The sequence below is a fragment of the Solanum dulcamara genome, chromosome 4 (assembly GCF_947179165.1).
Source record: "Solanum dulcamara chromosome 4, daSolDulc1.2, whole genome shotgun sequence".
Classification (NCBI taxonomy): Eukaryota; Viridiplantae; Streptophyta; class Magnoliopsida; order Solanales; family Solanaceae; genus Solanum; species Solanum dulcamara.
This window is the reverse complement of record NC_077240.1, coordinates 12011141-12033070: the sequence shown is the minus strand read 5'-3', so window position 1 is coordinate 12033070 and position 21930 is coordinate 12011141. Positions and strand designations below refer to the sequence as shown.

The 21930-nt window shown below is 35.9% G+C and overlaps 3 protein-coding genes across 4 annotated transcripts; 1 reads left to right on the top strand and 2 right to left on the bottom strand.

Annotated features, from left to right (window-relative positions):
* The first annotated feature begins 2771 nt into the window (after positions 1-2771).
* Positions 2772-3929, top strand: LOC129884687 (carboxylesterase 1-like). Its single transcript, XM_055958971.1, has one exon. The coding sequence runs from the start codon at positions 2850-2852 to the stop codon at positions 3834-3836; it is 987 nt and encodes a 328-aa protein (XP_055814946.1). The 5' UTR covers positions 2772-2849; the 3' UTR covers positions 3837-3929.
* A 368-nt stretch (positions 3930-4297) lies between these two features.
* Positions 4298-7248, bottom strand: LOC129886268 (pentatricopeptide repeat-containing protein At5g03800). Its single transcript, XM_055960873.1, has one exon. It carries the CDS (start codon positions 7117-7119, stop codon positions 4435-4437), a length of 2685 nt encoding a protein of 894 aa, XP_055816848.1. The 5' UTR covers positions 7120-7248; the 3' UTR covers positions 4298-4434.
* Positions 7249-7981: 733 nt separating this feature from the next.
* On the bottom strand, positions 7982-20521 carry LOC129886270 (probable serine/threonine-protein kinase At1g54610). Of its 2 annotated transcripts, XM_055960874.1 has the most exons (9): positions 20393-20521; positions 20180-20262; positions 19043-19533; positions 18653-18937; positions 18222-18539; positions 16953-17180; positions 11715-11815; positions 9219-9333; positions 7982-8699 (listed from the first exon to the last, which is right to left on the bottom strand). In XM_055960874.1, exons 3-9 carry the CDS (start codon positions 19442-19444, stop codon positions 8421-8423), a joined length of 1728 nt encoding a protein of 575 aa, XP_055816849.1. In that variant the 5' UTR covers positions 19445-19533; positions 20180-20262; positions 20393-20521; the 3' UTR covers positions 7982-8420. The 2 variants fall into 2 exon arrangements, with proteins under 2 accessions (XP_055816849.1, XP_055816850.1); XM_055960875.1 differs by lacking the exon at positions 20393-20521 and having other exon boundaries at positions 20180-20364.
* Positions 20522-21930: the final 1409 nt, after the last annotated feature.

The following is a 21930-nucleotide window of genomic DNA, read 5'->3' as shown; positions in this document are numbered from 1 at the left end:
CTGCTTTTTTATCTTTTGTGTCCTTTCAATAGTTGAACAGAATTTTTTTCCTTTTTACACTTCTTGATGTTAGTTCAATGTATTTGTCTGTGTAATCGTTCTCAAAGTAAACACAGATATTTCAAAACGAAAAAAAAATATATAGAGAAGGAAATGTCAGGGTGATTCTTGGAAAAAGAAAAAAACTTGAAGAAATTTAAAATTAGAAAGTATTTAATATTAATAGTGTGTTTGGTACGAAAAAAAATATTTACCATAAAAATTATTTTCCTAGAAATAACATTTTTTTTTTACATGATGTTTGATAAATATATAAAAATATTATTACAAAAATAATTATTTATGAAAATGGGCTGGTAGGGACGGGGTGGGACTAGGGGTCGGAGTGGGGTGGAGTCTATTAGGGGGTGGAGAAGACAATCCGTGTGAGATGCATGAAACTTGTTTTCTCAAAAGAAATTCTCATTTTTCTAAAATTTTATTTTTCTAAAAAGATTTTTCAAAAGATTTGACCAAATAAACATGAAAAAAATTATGAAAGTAATAATATTATAAGAAAAATAAGCAAAAAACTAGAGGAAAAAACAGACGAAGAGAGAGTTGAGAAAATTGAGAATACTGAGTTTTTAGAGTTGTGTATTTAATCGCACACACTCGTTGGATATACATAGGTAAGGATGAAACACCAAAATTGACTAAGGGGATTAATGACAATGGAGGTAGGGGAAAAGAGGTGGATATATATAGCCAAGGATGAGACACCAAAATTGACTAAGGGGATTAAGGACAATGGGGGTAGGGGAAAAGAGGAAAGCAGATAGAGACATCCATTTTATTTGCTTTTTAACAATCTTTCTTGGATGTTCATGTGAAATGTGGTCCATTAAAAACTTTACAATAAATAATATACATATATATCTTGAACACCTATAGATTTTGTGCCTCATTAAAACCTTATTAGGAAAAACTCATTGGGAAAAAGCTTAATTTCCCAATACACCTTGAATCTCATATAAGCATCTTCTCTGCACATGATGAAGAAGTATTTACTAAATAAATATTCTAATTTTCCAAGCAGGGAAGCCAAGGTAAACATGTAATTTACAAAATATCATAGATATAGAAATTGATATTTGAAATTTATAATTTGAAAGAAGCAAATGTAGAAGAAAAACAGTCCAAACCCCGTCATACAATAATAATTCAAATAAGTATCGCTCTATCACTTTCACGCACCTTAATATTTTCTTGCATATACTAAGTCAGTGTCATTTAACATTCAAACAACGGCATTCTATTATTGGGTCAAGTTATATTTCTTTTATACACATATGCTTGGCTAGAATGCAAAGGATCTGAAAATATTGTTTTTGAATTGTGTCATTTTCTTTGACATGTCATTACTTGTTAAATATGTATACTTTCTGGTCAAAATTAGGAAACTGTCCTTTTCTTTTCAAGTTGAAATCTCCATTAATTGTGCAATAGGGTGGAGTTTGATCAATTTGAAATTATATTTTATATTGTTGGTAAATTTCGAAGGTACAAGATATTAGAAAGCAGAGAAGTGGAAAAAATATCGGCAAAAGAACACTTTTATTGATTGTCTGAAGATTACATTTAAGATCTAAAATAAAAAGAAAACTATAAGCACACGATTTGCAGATTCCTTAATCACTAATTAGCTCCTAAATAATAATAATAGATGGCTAACAACTAATTGATTAAGTGCATATTTGGCTTAACTTATTTGAAACAGCTTATAAGCTTGAAAGCAGCTTATAAGCTGTTTTAGATAAATTAAGTCAAACATGCTTAATTATTTTTTGGGTTTATTTTATGCACAAAATAGCTTTTAGTTGACCAGTCAAACACTCAAAAAAGCTGAAAACAGCTTATAAACCAATTCAAACAGGCTCTAAGTCTTATTTAATGTTAGTGTGTGAACATTTTAACATTTTATTAAATTGCAATTTTAGCAATTGTCCATTGATGACATTTAATGTCATCTTTATTATTCTTTCTTTAGTGCATAAAAATGTCTTTCATTATCATCTTTATTTAGTGCAAGACTAAATCATTCCATTATGTATTTTTAATCTAATTATCACTAATAAGTGGTGCACTAAATCATATTATTATGTATTTTTAATCTAATTATCACTAATAAGTGGTGCACTAAATCATAATGGTACACTAAATGATGATAATGATGGCATTCTATTATTTTTTCATCTTTGTATGATTTTCTCTCCTATAAATAGAGAGGTCTTCTTTGTTTTGAAATAAGAATAAGAGAAGAAAAAATTGAGAGAGTTAAGTTTATATAAAAAAGAGAGTTCTTATTAGTTGAAGGGATGTGTTCTTTGTGTAGAGCTTTAAACTCAACTCTTGTCCAGAGTTTGTTGAGTTACATTTTTGTGATAAGGCTGTTGTATCCTGGAGGGGACAAGTCAAGAGGACTACTGCTGGACCAGTGAAACGATTTACTGCAGAGGGCTTGAATCTCCTTAAAGAGAGCGAGATATCCGCGCCTCAGCCAAGAAGTGAAGTTAATTTCTTCATTTTATTTTTCAATTGTAATTTGTAATCTTATAATTTCACCAACATTTAATACTAAAAGCAGTAAAAATAAGTTAACAGTAGTTCAAAAGCAAATTCTTAACACATAGGGTTAAATGATTCTTGATTTTTTTTTAAGGGAAAAATAAGAGAAAATGTAGAAAATAAAACACAAAATGTTAAAGTAGTCTATATAAGATTATACTATAAAAACCTCAAGGCAAACATCACCCATACTTTTCCCCATTACTAGTCTGTTTCTAAACTTGTCCGATTTAATTATTGTCATGTCTGATCAAATTGCTCCAGTTGATCCAAATGTCGATCCTTATGGATACTTGGGCATTATTCCTAACACTGATGGCTCTATCACACGTTCGCAAATTCCAACTCGTCCATTTTCCACCACTATTATTGATAATGATTCCTCTATCGTATACATGAAAGATCTTGTTATTAACCCCACTAAAGGCACAATGGCTCGTATTATCATCCCTCGTGAGGTACTAAACTCGGAAAATAAACTTCCTCTTGTAGTATATTTTCATGGTGGAGGATTTGTAATGGCAATTACGGTAGACACACCAATCTTACAAAAGTTTTGTGCAACACTCGCAGCCAAAATTCCTGCAATAATTGTATCGGTCGATTATCGATACGCCCCTGAAAATCGACTCCCAGCAGCGTACGATGATTGCATGGAATCGTTGCATTGGATCAAAAATACCCCTAATGAGTTGTTGAAAACATATGCCGATTTTTCAAAGTGTTTTCTATTGGGCACTAGTTCTGGTGGCAACATAGCGTACCACGTAGGACTACGTGTAGCTGGAGTTAGTGAATACCTTAAGCCTTTAGAAATCAAAGGGTTGATTTTATATCATAGTCTTTTTGGCGGGAATGAAAGGACAAAATTGGAATTAAGATTAGCTCGCGATAAGATGTTGCCCCTTAATGTGAGTGACATAATGTGGGAGCTAGGGTTGCCTATTGGTAGTGATCACGATCATCCATATTGTAATCCAATGGTGGAGATTCTATCAAATGAAGATTTGTTTGATCAAGTGAAAACACAAGGTTGGAAGATTTTGATGATTGACTGTGATGGTAATCCTTTGATCGATCGACAAATTGAGGTTTCGAAGATGTTGAAGGAAAAAGGGGTGCAAGTTGTGGATTGTTTTAGTGAAGGAGGGTTTCATGGCTGTGAGTATTTTGATGGCATGAAGTTAAAGGAATTGACCCTTGTTGTAAAGGAGTTTCTGAGAGCTTGATGAAAGCATTTGTGGCAAGTGATCTTTTATTTGATGAAATATTTGTAACAATTATGAAAATAAAAGTCCACTTTTAGAGCTATAAGTTGTGAAGTATTGTCAATATGGGCAAATACATTTATTTTTTTTGGAACTGATGAAATTTTATTTATACTTAGTTGTTCATTACATTGCTACAGGCCCTCAGATTAGGCAGAGGGTTATAGTTAGTGCTACTTTGATTTAGAACAGATATACCCCTTATTAAAAAAAAATGGAGCAAATAGATTTCTTGTTGCTGTACTTGTACATAAATTTTCAGCGCCTCATGGTAATATAATCAATGAATTATCTTACTTGCCAAAAAAAAAAATGATTTAGCATTCAAAAGCAAGAATATAATGAAAATCAGAGAGGAAGATGCAAAGTCTTGTGCTTTTCTCAAACTTTATAGACAGAGAAAAGTATTTTTGTCAAACTGATTGATTAAAAGTTCTTTACGTGGTGTAAATACATTCTTATTGTTGTATATCTAACAACAGATTTTAAAATATTAGTAACAAAAACTTGAAATTAACAATAAAAGCTACAGCTAAAAATTATCAAAATATCTCTTTTCTCAGAACCAATTATCCCTGCACGAGCATTTACCATTTACAAAATGATGAAAACCTGAAGCATCTCTTATGTGTATATCTCTCTTGGTGACAACAGAAACATATTTGAAGAATGTATGGCAGTCACCACAGAGAAGCACATTCTTCATAACGCGAACAGGTCTTCCAGGTCTCGTCATCAGAAGCCCAAAGGTTACAGAGAGTTTTGCACTGTGGTAGAACAAGAAGTCTTTCTTCTGATGCTCCTCCACTTCATGAAGCACAAGACTTGTATCAGGTACATATCCAGCCTTCAGACACTCCAGAATAAGTATTTGTAAGCCACTGTATATGTCTTTGGACTGTGAATGCAATTTGTCTCTAGCAAAGAAGGAATGAACCTTGTCGCCAATTATGATCCAACTTCGTCCTGGTATTTTCCGGATACCCTTCTCCCTCATCTCCGCCCTAACAAGTTCCGAACACTGCCATCTTCCAGATGCTGAGTAAAGATTTGACTTTAGTATGAAAGTAGAAGGATCCTGTGGGACAATGGAAAGTATATTCTTCATGGCCCTTTTACCAATGATAGCATTCACGTGTAACCTACAACCATCAAGCAAAGTATGCCAAACAGAAGCCTTTGGTTCAAATGGCATTGCACTAATTATCTTTTCTGCTTCTTCGAGCAGACCCCAATAACCTAAGACACCTACAAAACCTGCATAATGCTCCGAGGTGGGGTTTAGATTATATGAGGATTGCATTGAGGAAAAGAACTTTTGGCAACAATCAACTAAATTTCTGGAAGTGTGTCTATAAGCTGATATCACAAGGACACAAGTAATAGAATCAGGGTCTACTCCTAACCTCTCCATCTTCTCCCACGTATCCAATGCCCCATCACCCTGCCTATGAAGGACATAGCAAGTCAACAAACCATTCCATGATACTAAATCGTGTGTAGCCATAGCCTCAAAGGTCTTAATTGCACTTTGCATTTCACCACACTTAGAGTACATGCTGATCATGGCATTCCCAACACCGGTATCAGACACTAAACCATGTTTCCAGGCATAGCAATAGATTTGTTCCCCTAACTTCAGAATCCCTAATGTTCCACAAACACCAAGAATAGTGGCCAATGCAACTTCATCAACAAGTAGTGATTCTTCTGAATGTCTAACCAAGAAAAGAGAAATAGCTTCTTCTGGTTGTCCATTTCTAGCATATGCACATACCATTGATGTCAATGCAATTGAATTATCATGGTCAAGTGGCAGATGATGAAATATCTTTTCAGCATCGTCCATTCTCCCACATCGCGTGCACATATCAACCAATGACGTCTCAATACGATCATTTGATTTTACATCAAGCTTGAGGATAAACGCATGAATCTGTTCGCTTATCTTCCTCTCCATCATCAACCCACAAGCATTAAGAACACTGGTCAATGTAAAATCAGTCAACTCCATTCCTCCCTCCAACATGCTACAAAACAACGCCAGTGCCTTAAACCCTTCATGATTTTGACTAAATCCAGCCAAAAGAGCATTGTAAGAAACAGAATTTCTCTCAGGCATGCTGTTAAAAATCTCCATCGCCAAATCAATGTGTCCAAATTCCATATATGCCACAATCATTTCAGTCCAACTAAAGACATCCTTCACAGGCATCCTCTCAAACACATCCACTACATTCTTCAAGGTTCCACACTTGGTGTAAAATCCTATAAGTGCATTATTAACACTCAAATTACCATGTAATCCACTCTTAAGAGCATGCTTGTGAAGTTCTTGGCCTTCTCTCACCGCCAAACAGCGAGAAGATGCAGCCAAAAGCGTCGAAAGAGTAAAATGATCAGCTATCAAGCATTCATTTCTCCGCAACTCACGATACATTTCAAATGCTCTATCATACATGGACTCTTCAACCATACAAGCAATCACAGTGTTCCACGAAACAATGTCCCTTTGTGGCATAGCATTAAACAAAAGAACGACAAACTCCCATAAACCACACTTACTATACAACCCCATAAGTGCATTGACAACATAAGTATAACTCGAATAACCCAATCTGATAACAAGACCATGTACTTGATAACCCAACGCAAGATTCAATGAACGAATACAAGCAGTCAAAATAGCAACATATGTAAATTCATTTGGTTCAATCCCTAAATCCCTCATTTCAAGAAGCAGCTCAATGGCTTCTCTTTGACGATTCGACTTGGCATAAGCCGATATAATTGCAGTGTATGACACAACATCAGGGCTCCCAAGCGAATCAAAAACTCTCTCAGCAAGATTCAAGTGACCCAATTTGATATAAGCTGCAATTAAAGCATTTTTCAAATAAACATCCTCTTCTTCAAATTTGAGAAGTGAAGGATGAATTATCTTGGTGAGCTCAACATCACCACACCTAACAGAAATACGAAGCAAATTGGCATAATCAATACAATTAGTGTCAGAATCTACTGACACATTAGAGTCCTTGAATTGCTGAGGGGTCAAAAGGGGTTGAACAAAATGAGATTTTGAAGGGTTATGAAGCAACAAAGAGGGTTTTTGCTTACATTTGGTCTTCTTGGTAGTTATTACGCTTGAAGTGGAGCTGAAAAGTGAATGAAGGTTAAAGGGTCGAGGAGGGAGAATGGATAGAGGGATAGCGTTGTTGGGGCTGTAAAAAACGGCAGCCATGAAAGAAGAAAGGCGCCAAGCATAGTCAAGTGTTTATTCCTCTCTGTTTTCTTGGGGTTTATGTCTATCCAGAAATTGGGTGTCCATTTTTTCAGATGGGTTTATCTATAGTTTACTCAAAATCTTCAAGTTTTCAGCCCTGTGGGACTTAACTGCCAGATAATTTTGTGAAGGGTCTTGGAAGTACTGGAAATTCTACTTTGCCCCTAAAAGTTCAGAGTATGTGAACTTATGACCCTTATATATATGATATGGAGCTGGATAAGCTAACTGTGGATTTGAACAATTAGCAATAATTTTTATGAGGACTTCTGGAAATCTGTTTCACATTTGGATTGTCTGATTTAACTTGCATAGGTAATGCAACAAAAACATCAAGTTGAACTCGAATATATAAATGATCACTTATCCTATTCTTCCTTTATAAAGTAAATTTCAGAAATGTGACTTTGAAGTTGCATTTCAGAAATGCTATTTACAAATAATATTCCAAAATGCAATTTACTGTAAATTGCATTAAAGAAATGCCTCTCAAAAGTGATCCAAGTTGAACTCGACATGTAGATCATCCGTTATACTGAGAACACACATAAATCACATTTCATATATACAATTTGTACATTTTTGGAATCTCACAAAGTGAAATTTTCCAGCCAAAATTGCACATTTGAGAAAAAAACTTCCTCTTTTCACCTCCCTACTAACCAACATTGCCAGAACTTCTGAGAAAATGATTTCTATGACGAAATAACCTTACAAGGTTCACTGTGTTATATTTTCCCTATGTCATGCACAAACGGGCATATTAAGAAATACTTGTAATGGATAATAAAATCGATCCCCCATTTCACGCTGAGAACTGTATAATAAGAGTTTCCATTTTTAAGCCAACAGTGAACAAGCAGAATTTTACAGAATGTCGATGAGTAGGGTAAAGGAGAGATGCAATTACATCGGTCAAATATAGATGTAAAATTTTCTACAACTGCAGAAGTCAAACATACCATCACAAAGAATTAACTCTGGTAGTACTAATATACATGTAACTGGGGAGCTTCTCGCCACCACAACAAATTGAGAAGTCAAAAACCAGAAGGATCCTTCTATATTTGGAAAAGGAAAAGGAAAACAATGCTTCGCTCTGGGCATACTATAAACCCTTCTCTGGAAGATGCATAATCACAAAATGCTTCAAAGTGTTGCCATGGCCAGCCCCCCACTTTCATTTTATTTCCAGAATAGGCCATAGAAACACTCATCTGAAGCTCTCGCTCTGCTGCTACCCAAAACACTGTTGCTTCTCATCTTTTCTTTGTCAATTGCTTTTTGGCATCACCTGAAGTATGCTTCTTCCGCCTTCCACCAGCTGAGGCAGGCTCTACTAAAGGGCCTGACCAATTCTGGACAGGTTCTTTTGAATATGTGAATGAGGTCGAACTGAATGGCACATCAGGAGGGACAAGGGATGGGTCAATATGATGTGAAGCACCCAAGGGAACGCCAAGTCCTCCGTCCTGGTGTGGTGGAGGGAACTTCTCACTCTTGCTCTTTGCATTCGCATGTGTGATTAGGCGGCGGCGCTGCAAAGTAAACAGATTGGCAAAATACCAGTTGAAAAGATCAAACAGAGCAACTGATAAAAGTAATGCAGTAGTCATCATTAAATAGAGAATATAAAGGGGTGTGAAGGACTATTCACCACCGAATCTTGGCCCCAAAAATAATACCAAACGAAAAAAGAAAAAAAAAAGCGTATCTGCAATTGAAAAAGTGCCAAGCCTGAAACTTGCAAAAGTACAAAGCACAAAAGGAACAAAGACTTCTAACAAGTCTCCCAGGAAACATAACAGAGAGAACTGATGTGACTGACTGCTCTTGATCTACTTTAGACTGGCAACTCATATCTCCCCACCTTTTACATGCTAGATTCTGTTCTATTGGCAGTTGATGAAAAACTTTGTTTAAAATGAATTTTCTTGGTAACACTAAAGAAATGAAATAATGAGCGGCATAGTAAATCAGAAAAGGACAAATAAAAATAAGCAGCTTCAACTATAACAGAACCATAACAAAGCAGGAGACTTGTCACAAGGGCATACGTCAATATTAGCTTGATTTTCTGCATTGGCATCTGGAGCGGGGCCTGCACGGGTCCGTTCCCGATGGCGTACTCTCTTAGGACCATCTCCCGGAGCTTTATTAGCAGCTCTTAGCCTGCATGATGAGATGGAATGAACAGATTGTCACCATTTCACAAGCATCAGACAGAACCCGGAGGAGTGAATATTTTATATTCTTATTTCCAATTAGGAATGGAAAAAATGATCTAATACATTGTTGAATAACCGTTAAAACCAATGAGAGAAGAATGAGATTTCAAAAGATCAATTGCATTCAAACATAGTACTATAATTAACAATGAAAAGTATTGACAAGTTGACAAGCAAGTCAAGTACTCTAAAAATATCTTTTTTTCACAAGACACGCATATCTGGCTTTATATTTCTAAACTGTAAATAGCATATTGTTTTAAGAGAAAGTAAAGAGCGCAAAAAACCTCCATACCTACTTAAATTACTAGGATCACTAACACTATTCTCTCTTCTAGTTTGCTAATACGGATGGCATTCCCTCTAATTTTAAAGTTGCACTCACCTTCCCCCCATTGGAAACTGTTACATAATTATTTTTATTTAAGCAAAAAGGAGAATGAGGACACTGATTATCTTTTATTTACCCTCCTGATTGCTTCACACTGTAGTGCTATATATATGTTTTAGATGAATCTATGACCAAGACTGTTAGAGAACTCTTACAGTACTGGGCTGTAAAGAAGACTAACAAGGAGAGATTTGGATTGCAATTGTTGCCTGTATTTTGTGGATCTTTGTGGAGAGAGAGATATCAAAGGTGTTTTGAAGGAAAAGCTGAGATTACGCATAATTTAAAATACAAGTGCCAGTATCTAGTAGCCATGTGATTTTATCTCAAAAATGTACACGAAGTGGATATCTTAACAGGCTTTCTAACTTCACTATAGGCACAGTTAAGAACTACTTTTATATACCTCTTTTGCACATAACTAACATTATCTTAGTGATGGTTTTGCTATTTAGCTAAGGCTCTTACTTATCAAAAAGGGAGTATTATAACTTGTTGAAATTGCTGATTCCAAATCATCTATGACATTTTATGTCACAATACATGTATGAATACAAATCATCCATTGCATTTTATGTTGCATTAAATATAACACATATAATCATGACATTTTGTCACCAATCATATCTCTCTTTTTTCAATTGTTTCATGACTTTCATCTTTTTGATTGGGTAATTAACCCCAAAGTTTTTCTCTTTCCGTTCCCTCATATTCGTTTGGATGTTAGTTCATGGACACTTGAGCATAACTTAAATGACATAAAACAGAACTTGAATGGAATGTTAGATACAGAGGGGCAAACACCCAACGGAAGCTTTTATTTCCCTTACTATCCAATGGTGCCTCAACAACTTGAAATCCTTGTACTTGAATTTTCTGTTCTTCTATTTGTTTCTTCTTTTTTTTTCCTCCAAGGTGAGCAGAGATAAGGGCAAAGGAATTTCTTGTAAAAAAAAAACGCCTCATGAAGAACCAGTGTTATGTGCATATTAATGGAGTGTTAGATACAGAGGGGCAAACACCCAACGAAAGCTTTTATTTCCCTTACTATCCAATGGTATCTCAACAACATGAAATCCTTGTACTTGAGTTTTCTGTTCTTCTATTTGTTTCTTCTTTTTTTCTCATAGGTGAGCAGAGATAAGGGCAAAGGAATTTCTTGTAACAAAAAAGAACCTCATGAAGGACCAGTGTTATGTGCATATTAATGTAAAATATAGTCTAAAAGAGGATCCAAGACCAGTATAAAGACCCGAGAACACTTGTAGATTCTACATTAAAGAAAAACAACTGCAAAAATTTTATTAGTAAATTTGCATACTTGAATTTCTAAATCATGATAGGTCCCCACAGTAAAGTCATTATAATATTTCACTTCTAAATATTTTCTTTTCGAGAACTAAAAAATTGTTGAATATCAAATTTTCGCATTTCTAAGGTGTTGTTTGATTGAGATATTGCAAACTCAGCTTTTGAGTTTTTGGAAGAAGGGTTTGTTTATTAAAAAAGATGTTTATTGTAAAGTTTCTGCAAATAAGTATTTCTTCTATTTTTAAAGATTTTCAAACTCTTCAAAAACACAAAGATCTAAAGACTAGTTTGAGTTTTTGAAGATTTGAAGAACTGAGGTCCACAATCTTCAAAAAGAGAAGTCCTTTTTTCTTTATGGAAGACACAAAGAGTTGCAAAAACTCAAAGCTGAGTTCGAAAAACAGAAGTTCAGTTATTGCAAATTTCAAACAAACGCCACCAAATTCTTTCAAGAATTATCATTAATCAAGTAAAAATGCTGCTACCGGTTTGTTCAAGGTAAACTGTTTGTCAGAAGAAGTTAGTAGGAAATCAAACGTGATAGAAGGAATATAAAACAGTAAAAAACTGAGGAACTCAACCAGAATCCTGGTTCACACTACACAACAGTAAAAAGTGCTGACCGTCTAGCTTCATCATCCCGCCGTTTGGCATCCATTTCTTTGGTCGGAGGATACTTTGGAAGACTAGAGGGATCACAAGCATATGGCTCTGTATTGAAAAACTGCATAAATTGAACTTTATTAACCATAGAAGAAGGCAAATAAGAATACAAGGAAACACGTTACTTAAAATGATATGTTCAGGTTAAGAAAAGACACAGCATATCACAATAACACATGCTATACAAGAAGACCAGAAAAAAGATGAGGCAGTGCTGCACCAAAAATGCATGACAGTGGGAAAAGTAGTTAAATAGCTCATAACTATTATTTCCTTTCTTCCTTCAAGCAAAACTATTTGATGCCTTACTTTTCCCGCTCCTCTATGTCAAGGAAACTGAAACAATTAATAACTTTTGCTTCATCTGTGAACATTAAGGATTATCAAACACAGTTCAATTGCACTCCTTCATCCAAATTTGTTTGGCTCTTTTTGCATATTAGGGGTCAATTTGGAGCTAAGAGCTCATTTGGCCCAAGCTTCCATTGATGGATAATTTTGAGAAGCACTTTTTTGTCAAAATAGCTTTACACAGAAGTAATTTCGGAGAGTAACAATCTGTGTTAGCCAATTCATTTGAGAAGTGCTATCTTCAATATTCAATAAAGAAATTGTGTTTTGACTTTGACCAATCTTCCCAAAAAAGGGAAAAAAGCGTTAGTGTCAAATCCCAGGAAAAAAAAAGTATCAAGGTTCATTTTACAATTAGTATTATTTAAACAGAGAAATGATTTTAAATACTCCCTTTAATTCAATTTGTTTGACCTACTTTCCTTTTTAGTTCGTTTCAAAAAAAAATGACCCTTTCCCCTTTATAACAACTTTTTAATTTTAACTTTCCAAATGGTATGTTTAAGATCATAAAATTAAAGGGCATTTTGGTACATCTGACATATCTTTAATTTAAAACCACAAGATTTAAAAGTTCTCTTTATTTTCTAAAACTCCGTGCCAAGTCAAAATAGGTCAAACAAATTGAAACGGAGGGAGTATTAGTCACGAAAAACATCCATTAAGATTATTTTTTACTTAATTATAATGTAATCATAAAATAAAAATATACATTTAAGATTTTTAACAATTTAGGTATAAAACAAAGCAATGTCCGTTATTTCTATTCATTTTTTGGGATATCTATTATACTTATCTATTATTACACGAGTTTGTTCAAAGAGGAAGCGGAGTGGAGGCCTAATGTGGAGAATTTTAGGGCTCACTCATATCGGTGGGGAGAAGGGTGAGTGGCTAGAGAGGGCATTCGAAGAGGAGAACATGAAAAGGGTGGTCGAGAGTTGTACGGGTGATAAAGCTCCACGTCTCGATGGTTTTTCTTTGACTTTTTTCCAACATTGCTGGAACACGGTTAGAATGGATGTGTGGGATACTATTGTTGAGTTTCAGGAAAGAGGTGAAGTTGAAAAGAGTTTGAATGTGTCATTTGTGGTCATCATTCCTAAGCGGGAGGGAGCCTCGAGCATGAAAGACTACAGACTCATTAGTCTAGTAGGAAGCATCTAGAAGATCATCTCTAAGGTGCTTTCTTTTAACTTAGAATGTGATGGATGAGATTGTTTCTAATTTGCAAAATGCGTTTGTGGAGGGTAGACAGATTTTGGACGCAGCTTTGGTGAAAAATAATGTGGATTAGGGGAGAAAGCAAGGAGTGTCAAGTGTGTTGTGCAAGCTAGATATTGGAGCTTCGAGGAGAAGGCCTATGATCATGTGAATTGGAGCTTCCTTGACTCCATCATGTTACAGATGGGTTTGGGGGTTAAATGGAAAAGATAGGTAACATTTTGCATCTCTTCAGTGAGATATTCACAGTTGGTGAATGGCAATATGTGTCGCTTCTTTGGGAGTTTGAAGGGACTTACATAAGGGGACTCTCTATCTCTGATGTTGTTCATTTTAGTAATGGAAGCGATAGATAAGATGATAGATAGAGTTGTTATGGGAGAATTCTTAAAAGGTTTTATTGCAGCGGGTGCAGGTGTTGGGACAGTCTCAGTTTCTCACTTGTTTGCATATGATACCTTGTTTTTTTATGATGCAGATGCGTCCCAATTGGATTATCAAGGTCAAGTGTTCACTTGGTTACGGATGGTGTCAGGCCTTAAAATCAATGTAAGTGTGAAACTATACTTGTCGAGGAAGTGGTCAACATTGGATCGCTTACACAGGTTTTGAATAGCAGGGTTGGGGCTCTCCCAACTACTTATCTTGAATTACTGCTAGGTGCTTCGAACAAGGATCGTCGGGTGTGGAATCCCGTTATTGGGAGGGTTGAGAATAGATTAGCAGGGTGACAGAGGAAATATTTGTCCCAAGGCAGAAAGGAAGTGCTTATCAAGAGCACTTTATCGAGTATTCCTACCTACTTGTCTTTGTTTCATCTCCAGCTTTGGTCATGGAAAAGTTGGAAAAGTCCAAAGAAATTTTCTTCAGGACACCATGGATGGGGCAAGGAAGTTTCACTTGGTTAGGTAGGAGACTATCACATCTCCAAAAAAAAAATGGGGAGGGCTTGGTATTAAAGACTTATAGGTGTTGCATTGCCTAGTAACTGGTTGAGATTTGGAGTGGGGGTAAATGTTGTTTGGAGAGGGGTGATAGTTGATAAATATGGGGCATTAAAAAGGGAGTTGAGAACTAGAGATGTGACTGTGCCTTTTGGGTGTAGTTTGTGAAGGAATATCATGAAGAGACGGGATGATATCGGAGCAAATATCTCATTCAAGGTAGGAGATGGGAGCAAGGTTAAATTTTGGGGACGTAAGTGGTGCGAGAATATTTTATTGAAAGATGACTTCTCTAGCTTACATAGAATATCTTGCCAAAGGGAATTGACAGTACAACAAATTAGAGGGTCACAAGGTGGTGTGACTTTTTCGGACTTGAGATTTAAGAGGGACTTCAACGATTGGGAGGTGACTGAGTTACAAAGATTGTTGGCTCTACTCCATAAGCAAGATATAGAGGTTGATACTCCTATTGCTTTACGGTGGGGTTCTCTGTTAAGCCTTTTTTATGAAGTAATTAGTTCTATTGCAGGCATCAAGTAGATACACAATAGTTACAAAAGCAAAGTAGCAAAAGGTCAGCTCTCTTTTACATTGTTAGTTAAGAGACAGGGAGCTAAAAAAGTTCAGAAATGAATCAGGGGAATCTAGAGGGGATAAATAAACCCAACTATACAAAAACATGAGGCAATTAGTTTTTAAAGATTGGTAGGTAGTTGATATTCCATCAAAGCAGCTTCTATTCCTTTCGTTCCAGATACTCCAAAACATGGTTGCAGGTATCATCTTCTAGATTCTCTTGATGGTGCTATCAACTTTCTAGCAACTCCAGCTTATCAATTCTCCGTTACGTCTTTTTATGAGAAAATGTTGACTAGGGAAGAGGTAGCTTTCCCTTGTAACGCCATTTGGATACCTAAGGTGCCGAGGAAGGTGCACTTTTTCACTTGTCTAGCTACTAGAAGGGTAATCTTGATGGCGAAAAATCTTAGAAAGCATAAGGTTGCTTGTGTCAGTTAGTGTTATATGTGTAAGGAGGGGGGAGAGGATGTAGATCATCTTCTTCATTGTGGTCTATCCATGAGGTTATGGTGGGATATGTTTAGGTGATTTGGTACTTCTTGGGTTATGCCAAGAACTGTGAAAGAATAGATGTTCAGTTGAAAGAGCGGAAGAAGAAGAAGACGTAGAGCACGGAATGTGGTTCCACTAGCATTAATGTGGATGGTGTGGAGAGAAAAATAGGAGAGCTTTTGAAGGGGTAGAGTCGAGCTTTTCTCAGTTGAAAAGTAGCCTCCGATCTCTTATTTTCTTTTGGTTCACCCATAGAGTTCCCAATTGTATAGAAGATCAGATAGAATTTGTAGAGAATCATTTCTTTTTGTAGATTCTTTACCTTTTGGTATAACCTTTGTATACAACCAAGTTTTGGCCCATGTTTATAAATGAAATACATTTATTTGATCAAAAATATAATCTAATTTTTGGTAAAGGGTCAAATTTTCCACTATACAACTTGAAATTGAGCAATTTGATTTATGTTAAGACGTTTGGTGTAATATTACCCATCTTATTAAAACTAAGTTCCATTTTTTCCCTTGACCCCTAACGAAGCTCCAACCTGATGGTAATTTTAAACCTCAACTAAGCTCCAGCCTGAGAGTGATTTTTACTAACTATTCCAAAACACCTCAAATCTCCAAAACAGACTAGTGTGTATTATGATTCAAGTGCTTTTAGCTTCAAAGAAGCTTTGACTAAACAGGCTACACACTTGACGACAATAATTATCTTTTAACACTAAATCTAGATATTCAAAAACTAAATGAGCAGTAGTATAAATTAAAATTTACCTCATATCTCAAGGTTAGAATACATTTTAAAATGTCAGTGGTTCACTAAGCTAAGGATCTTTGCAGGTAAAGAGTGAAAACATTTTTTGATAAAGGGAGTATTGACGATTGTTCTTCTCTTTGAATAGCCAGCCAATAGACTGCATAAGCGAAGTGTTAATTACTCACTGCAGACATTTATTACCCTTATTTACTTTCACCACCGAACCTGAACTCAAAAATAAGTGATAAAAATAAGCCAACAGCAGATTAATCACTAAAGAGTTCCAAACTACTGATCACTTGCTAAAAGTTTTCACCAGATAACCCAAACTTAAAACATCACAAGTAGCAAATAAATCTGCCAAGGGCTGTACTAAAAGTACCGAACGACTACAGAACTGAGAGTAGTCTTATTACCAAACCAAAATTATATAGCAGGAATTTTGTAATAACAAATGTGAGGCTATTGACAATTTGTCGTTTACACCAATAAATTCAAGCTACAAAGCCTCCTAACGTAAAAAGCACAGTGATAGAACCCAAACCCATCTAAACTAGTTTATATCTCACAGAAAGCATAACTTGGGTACAGCTATACGAGGTAAAACTTATGGAAATTTCTTCCACAAATCGAGAAATCATAGCAAGTACCTCTATTTTGGTATCTATCACATGATAAGGCTCTTAAACATACTAATCTCTCCCAGCAAACGGGGTTAATGACCCCAAGATATTATAATTAAAAAAATAAACTAAAAGTTCTGTCTTCAAAAGATAGGTGGCAGTGAAAGGAGAACAAGACAACTAATTAGAATAAGACAATTTGGAAACAGAAACTACTCACTTCACTTAGTAGTGCATCAGTTGCCGTTTTGCGTTCTGCAGGATCAATTGCAAGTAATGTATCAATCAGGGGAAGTGAAGACTGAGGAAAATCTTTAAAATTCTCCCTAATGCATCGTCTGTAGGGATCTCGAGGCTTGAAAAGTGTTGCATTCGGCAACTTGGACTTCTTCCAGTACTCCTCTGATGGCGAGCCACAAAGTTTATATATCTTATGCAATTGTTCTACCTTAGTGACAGAAAAAATTATCGTTAATAACTCATGCAAGGAAATAAAAACAGTCCTGTGTATCAACACATTCCATACAAGCTTAAAGTCAATTAGTATACTTGAAGTATACTAATTCTATACTAATCAATTAGTTGTCACAGAAATTCTAAAGTTCGTGGCTTTGAAGTATCAAACTAAATGCTAACTAAATGATCCACCAGATATAGTATTCCTGATTTTTTTTTAAAATACAAGAGACAGTCTAAAGCTACCGACAAGAAACAGTATCAAATTAAAGCTAAACACGAACTGTCCACAGTTTTTTTACCATTTTAAAGATGTGCTATGTATGCAAATATCATCCTTATAAATGTTATTAGGTTGTCATCCAATAAGAGCAAGTAAAAACCATGGTTCCTCACAGAATTAATTACTTTTATTCAACTTCCAAAATTAGCAATACTAGTAGAAATATTATGCACTCGGCCTAATCATTCATGGGACGGAACTTAGATACTCTTATCATTGAGACCATCGTTCCAAAGATAGTAACCAATTATAGAGAGTTCGTTTTCGAAACTGATAATTATAGAGAGTTCACTTTCCATGAGCAAATAGATTATCCCACCGACTCTGCTGAATATGCACTCGGCCTAATCATTCATGGGACGGAACTTAGATACTCTTATCATTGAGACCATGGTTCCAAAGATAGTAAGAGTTTGTTTTCGAAACTGATAATTATAGAGAGTTCACTTTCCATGAGCAAATAGATTATCCCACCGACCCTGCTGAAAATGCACTCGACCTAATCATTCATGGGACGGAACTTAGATACTCTTATCATTGAGACCATCGTTCCAAAGATAGTAACCAATTATATAGAGTTCGTTCTTTAAACTGACAATTATAGAGAGTTCACTTTCCATGAGCAAATAGATTATCCTAGGAGACTCTGCTGAATTTTGCATGTTGATACAATGGGCCTTGTAAATAGCAATAAGTTGCTTAAGAAACCCTTGCAAACTACAGCAATTTATAATAAATTAAGGGGATTACCTCAGTCCGACCAGGCATAACAGGTTTTCCAGCCAATAACTCAGCTAAGATGCAACCTGCACTCCATAAATCAATACCTACACCATAATCAGTAGCACCTAGAAGCAGCTCTGGTGGTCTATACCAGAGAGTAACCACTCGACTAGTCATTTGATGCTTATGACGAGGATCGAATATAGTAGCCAGTCCAAAATCAGCAATTCTGAGAATGCCAGAATTGTCAAGAAGAAGATTTGACCCCTTAATATCACGATGAAGCACATGACGATTGTGACAATGCTCAAGGCCAGACAATAGCTGATGCATGTAGCATTTAACCTGCAATAAAAGAAAAATAATCAGCAAACACTAATTCTACAGCTGAGATGAATATTATCCAACTCACATCCCTCATTCCCCAAAGCAGAACTACTACCACTCAGCACCCTAACCTGTGCTTCCGTAAACTTGATCTCTGGACTTGCAGCAAGTCCAGCCAAATCATGCTCCATGTACTCAAAGACCAGGTATAAACTACAAGACATTCGTGAGGTAACCAAACCTTCCAATTTGATGACATTAGGATGATCTAGTCGTCGCAAAATGATAATTTCTCTAGCCATGAATCTCACACTCTCAGGTTCTAGATTGTCAAAACGCACTTTCTTTAGAGCAACAATTTTACCAGTAACAGTGTCTCTCGCTTTGTAGACATTACTGTATGTCCCTTGGCCAATCTATTAAGAAGAACATAGACAGATTGTTAACCATAAAAGGCAGAAGTCTAATTCAGGAGACCTTGAAATGTTTCAAGGAAAACAAAAAGAAATCTTAAAAGTTACCTTATCAATTTTCTCAAAAGTGTCCGCACGTCGTGGGAGCCAACCATCAATTGCTTCTCCAACATGAGCAGAGAGCCAGGAAGGCCATCCAGCAGCGACCTGCTCCCCATGTTTATGCTTAGGTGGATTACTTAATCTTGGATCGGGCTTTGACCTTCTCTTTTCTTTCCTAGGTTTTTCATCATGCTCCGCCTTGTCATCCTTCTTAGTTACATCACCTTCATTGGATTCAACAACTTCACTGTCAACAGTTACATTTCCAGCCCCCTTGACCTCTAAAGTTTCAGTGGATTCAGCACTAATGCTCTGACTCTTCTTCTCATAATTCACACCCTCCCTTTTCTCCTCCCTGCCGTTGTGTACTAAACCTGATGAGACCTCTCGACCCAGAACACACCCCATCTTTCAGGTCTACACTTCATAACTCAACATTCTCATTGATTAACCAACCAATTTCCACAAATCAACTCAGAATCTACAACTCTAGCCACCTACAATAGCAATATGATAGTACATAATTAAATTGGACAAGCAACAAAAAAGAGTAATAAATCATTAATATTGGCTAGAGAAAAGGAAAAAAAACAATAAATCATTAAATTGGCAATAATTGAGCTCCCTACTTAGCATCAAATCTCAAGTACCCATGACACAGCCCCCCAACCTTGCCTGCCCCGTAAACAAGAAGAATCCAAAGAAACAATTACTCCAATAGGGCAAAGTTTGGTATTTTTCCCCCCCTGGGCTGGTCAATTGGACAGAATTATTACAGATTCAAGCATAGTCAACAAACTATCTTAAAAAACACAGAACAGCAACCCCTTGTTCTCGGAAACTTACACGCATCAACAATCAGCAAAAACTCCAAAAAAAAAAAAAAAAAAGAAACAACCCTTTTACTTGCTCGCACTTGTCACCCAGTTTCACAATGAAACCATAATCAATCTTTTTACTTGACCCAAAATAGAACCCACCAAGACCCACACTGTAGCAGCAAAGATACATCTACAAAACGTTAAAAACCCTAATACCCAAATTGACAGAACTGCAATATACGTCCACAAACATGAAAATGACAGTCTTTGTGCTAGTGAAAGTGCAAGAAAAGCAACAAAAAAAGGAGTAACTGGAAATTACTTGCTGGGTTGATCGAATCTGAGCCAAAAAGAGGAAAAGAGAGAGAGAGTTATGTGGTGTCTGTAGTCTTCAACGTTTCTTTGCTGTAAGACAAGAAAAGAGTATAATCATAAAAGAATCAATCGGACAACCAATCTTTCAGTATATACAAATATATATAAAAAATATAAATATAGAGAGAGAGATAGGGGGTGGGTGGCGTGATTCATTTACGTGGGGGATGATTTGCTCTTCTGCAAGTCAAAACACTCGACTGTGGGGACAGGGGAGAGAGGAAGAGGAGAGTTTTGGAATCAAAAGGCGAAATTTTCTCCAACAAAGTGGAATTATTTAGTACCAAAAAGTAGTCTTATATCATAATTAGATGAAATGACAATCCCATTGGGAGAAAAGCCTAATTTAGCTTTTGAAAAGAGATTGGAAATTTTAATAATTCAATTGTGTTTTTTTCGAAAGAATTTAGTTAGTTGACATTTTTAAATTTACATTATTTTTTCATATATTTTTCACTTTATAGTTTCTTATCTCATTTTATATATATCGGAAATGGGTCAAAACTATCTTCAACTATTCAAAATAGAGCACATATACCCTTAAACTATATTCTGGCTCAAAAATACCCTTCACGTCATATTATTAGCTCAAAAATACTCTTCACGTCATACTGTTAGCTCACTTCTACCCCTCTATTTAACGGAATAAAATGTGGCATCTCAGGTGTATTAATTTACGCCACATAGGATCTCCACATAAGCACCCCACCACACCCGATCAATTAAAAGACTCAAACTCATCCATTAAAAGAACCAAACTCATCCTTAACTCCCATAGTTACGATTTTCTAGACTCTCATTGCTATGGCTGCCACAATTAATTTGAAGCAGTTTTTAAGCAACTCCTGTAATAATTTGCGGCAGTCAGACACCCCTCCTTGTTGGTCTGACTTTAGAAAGAACACTTCAGAAACTTTTCAAGCATCTACTAATCACGTTGAACGTGCGATTATGTTGCTCGACAACTCACTCCAGGCCTGACCACACCCATCTTCTTCCTAGAAATACCTGCTTGATCAGGTTGCACATTTGCTTAATTATCATTTAGGAAAATTAAACCTATCACCCTTTGTTAGCTATGTCTACTAGATGAAAACTTTAGTTTGGCAGCCGGATGGGCTTAGGTCTTTTAATGGATGGGTTTGGGTCTTTTAATTAATGGGGTATGGTGGGGTGCTTATTTAGAGATCCTATGTGGCGTAAATTAATAAACATGGGATGTCACATTTCATTCCGTCAAACGGAGGGGTAGAAGTGAGTCAATAGTGTGACGTAAAGGGTATTTTTTGAGACAATAGTATAAAGTGAAGGATATTTTTGAGTCAAAAATAGTTTAAGGGTATATATGCTCTATTTCAAATAGTTGAAAGGTAATTTGGGCCCTTTTCCGTATATATATTATGGCAGAATATATCAACCCCCCCTAAATTTGTCGACTTTTATTTAGTGTACACCTAAATTTTGTGTTGGCTTAATTACCCCCCTTAACTTGATAATTTGATAGTCGCCCCCCCCCCCTCCCCCCGAATGTTGATGTGATAAAGAACGTGAATGCACTCTCTTTTAGTCGTGTGAGAGGAAAGAAAAGTTGAAAAAGCCAGCTTCCAAGTGCGTATTTTCAACTATTAAATGTTATATAATCAGTATAATGATTTACTTGTTTCAATCGTATTTCTCTATACGTTTTCTTAATATACA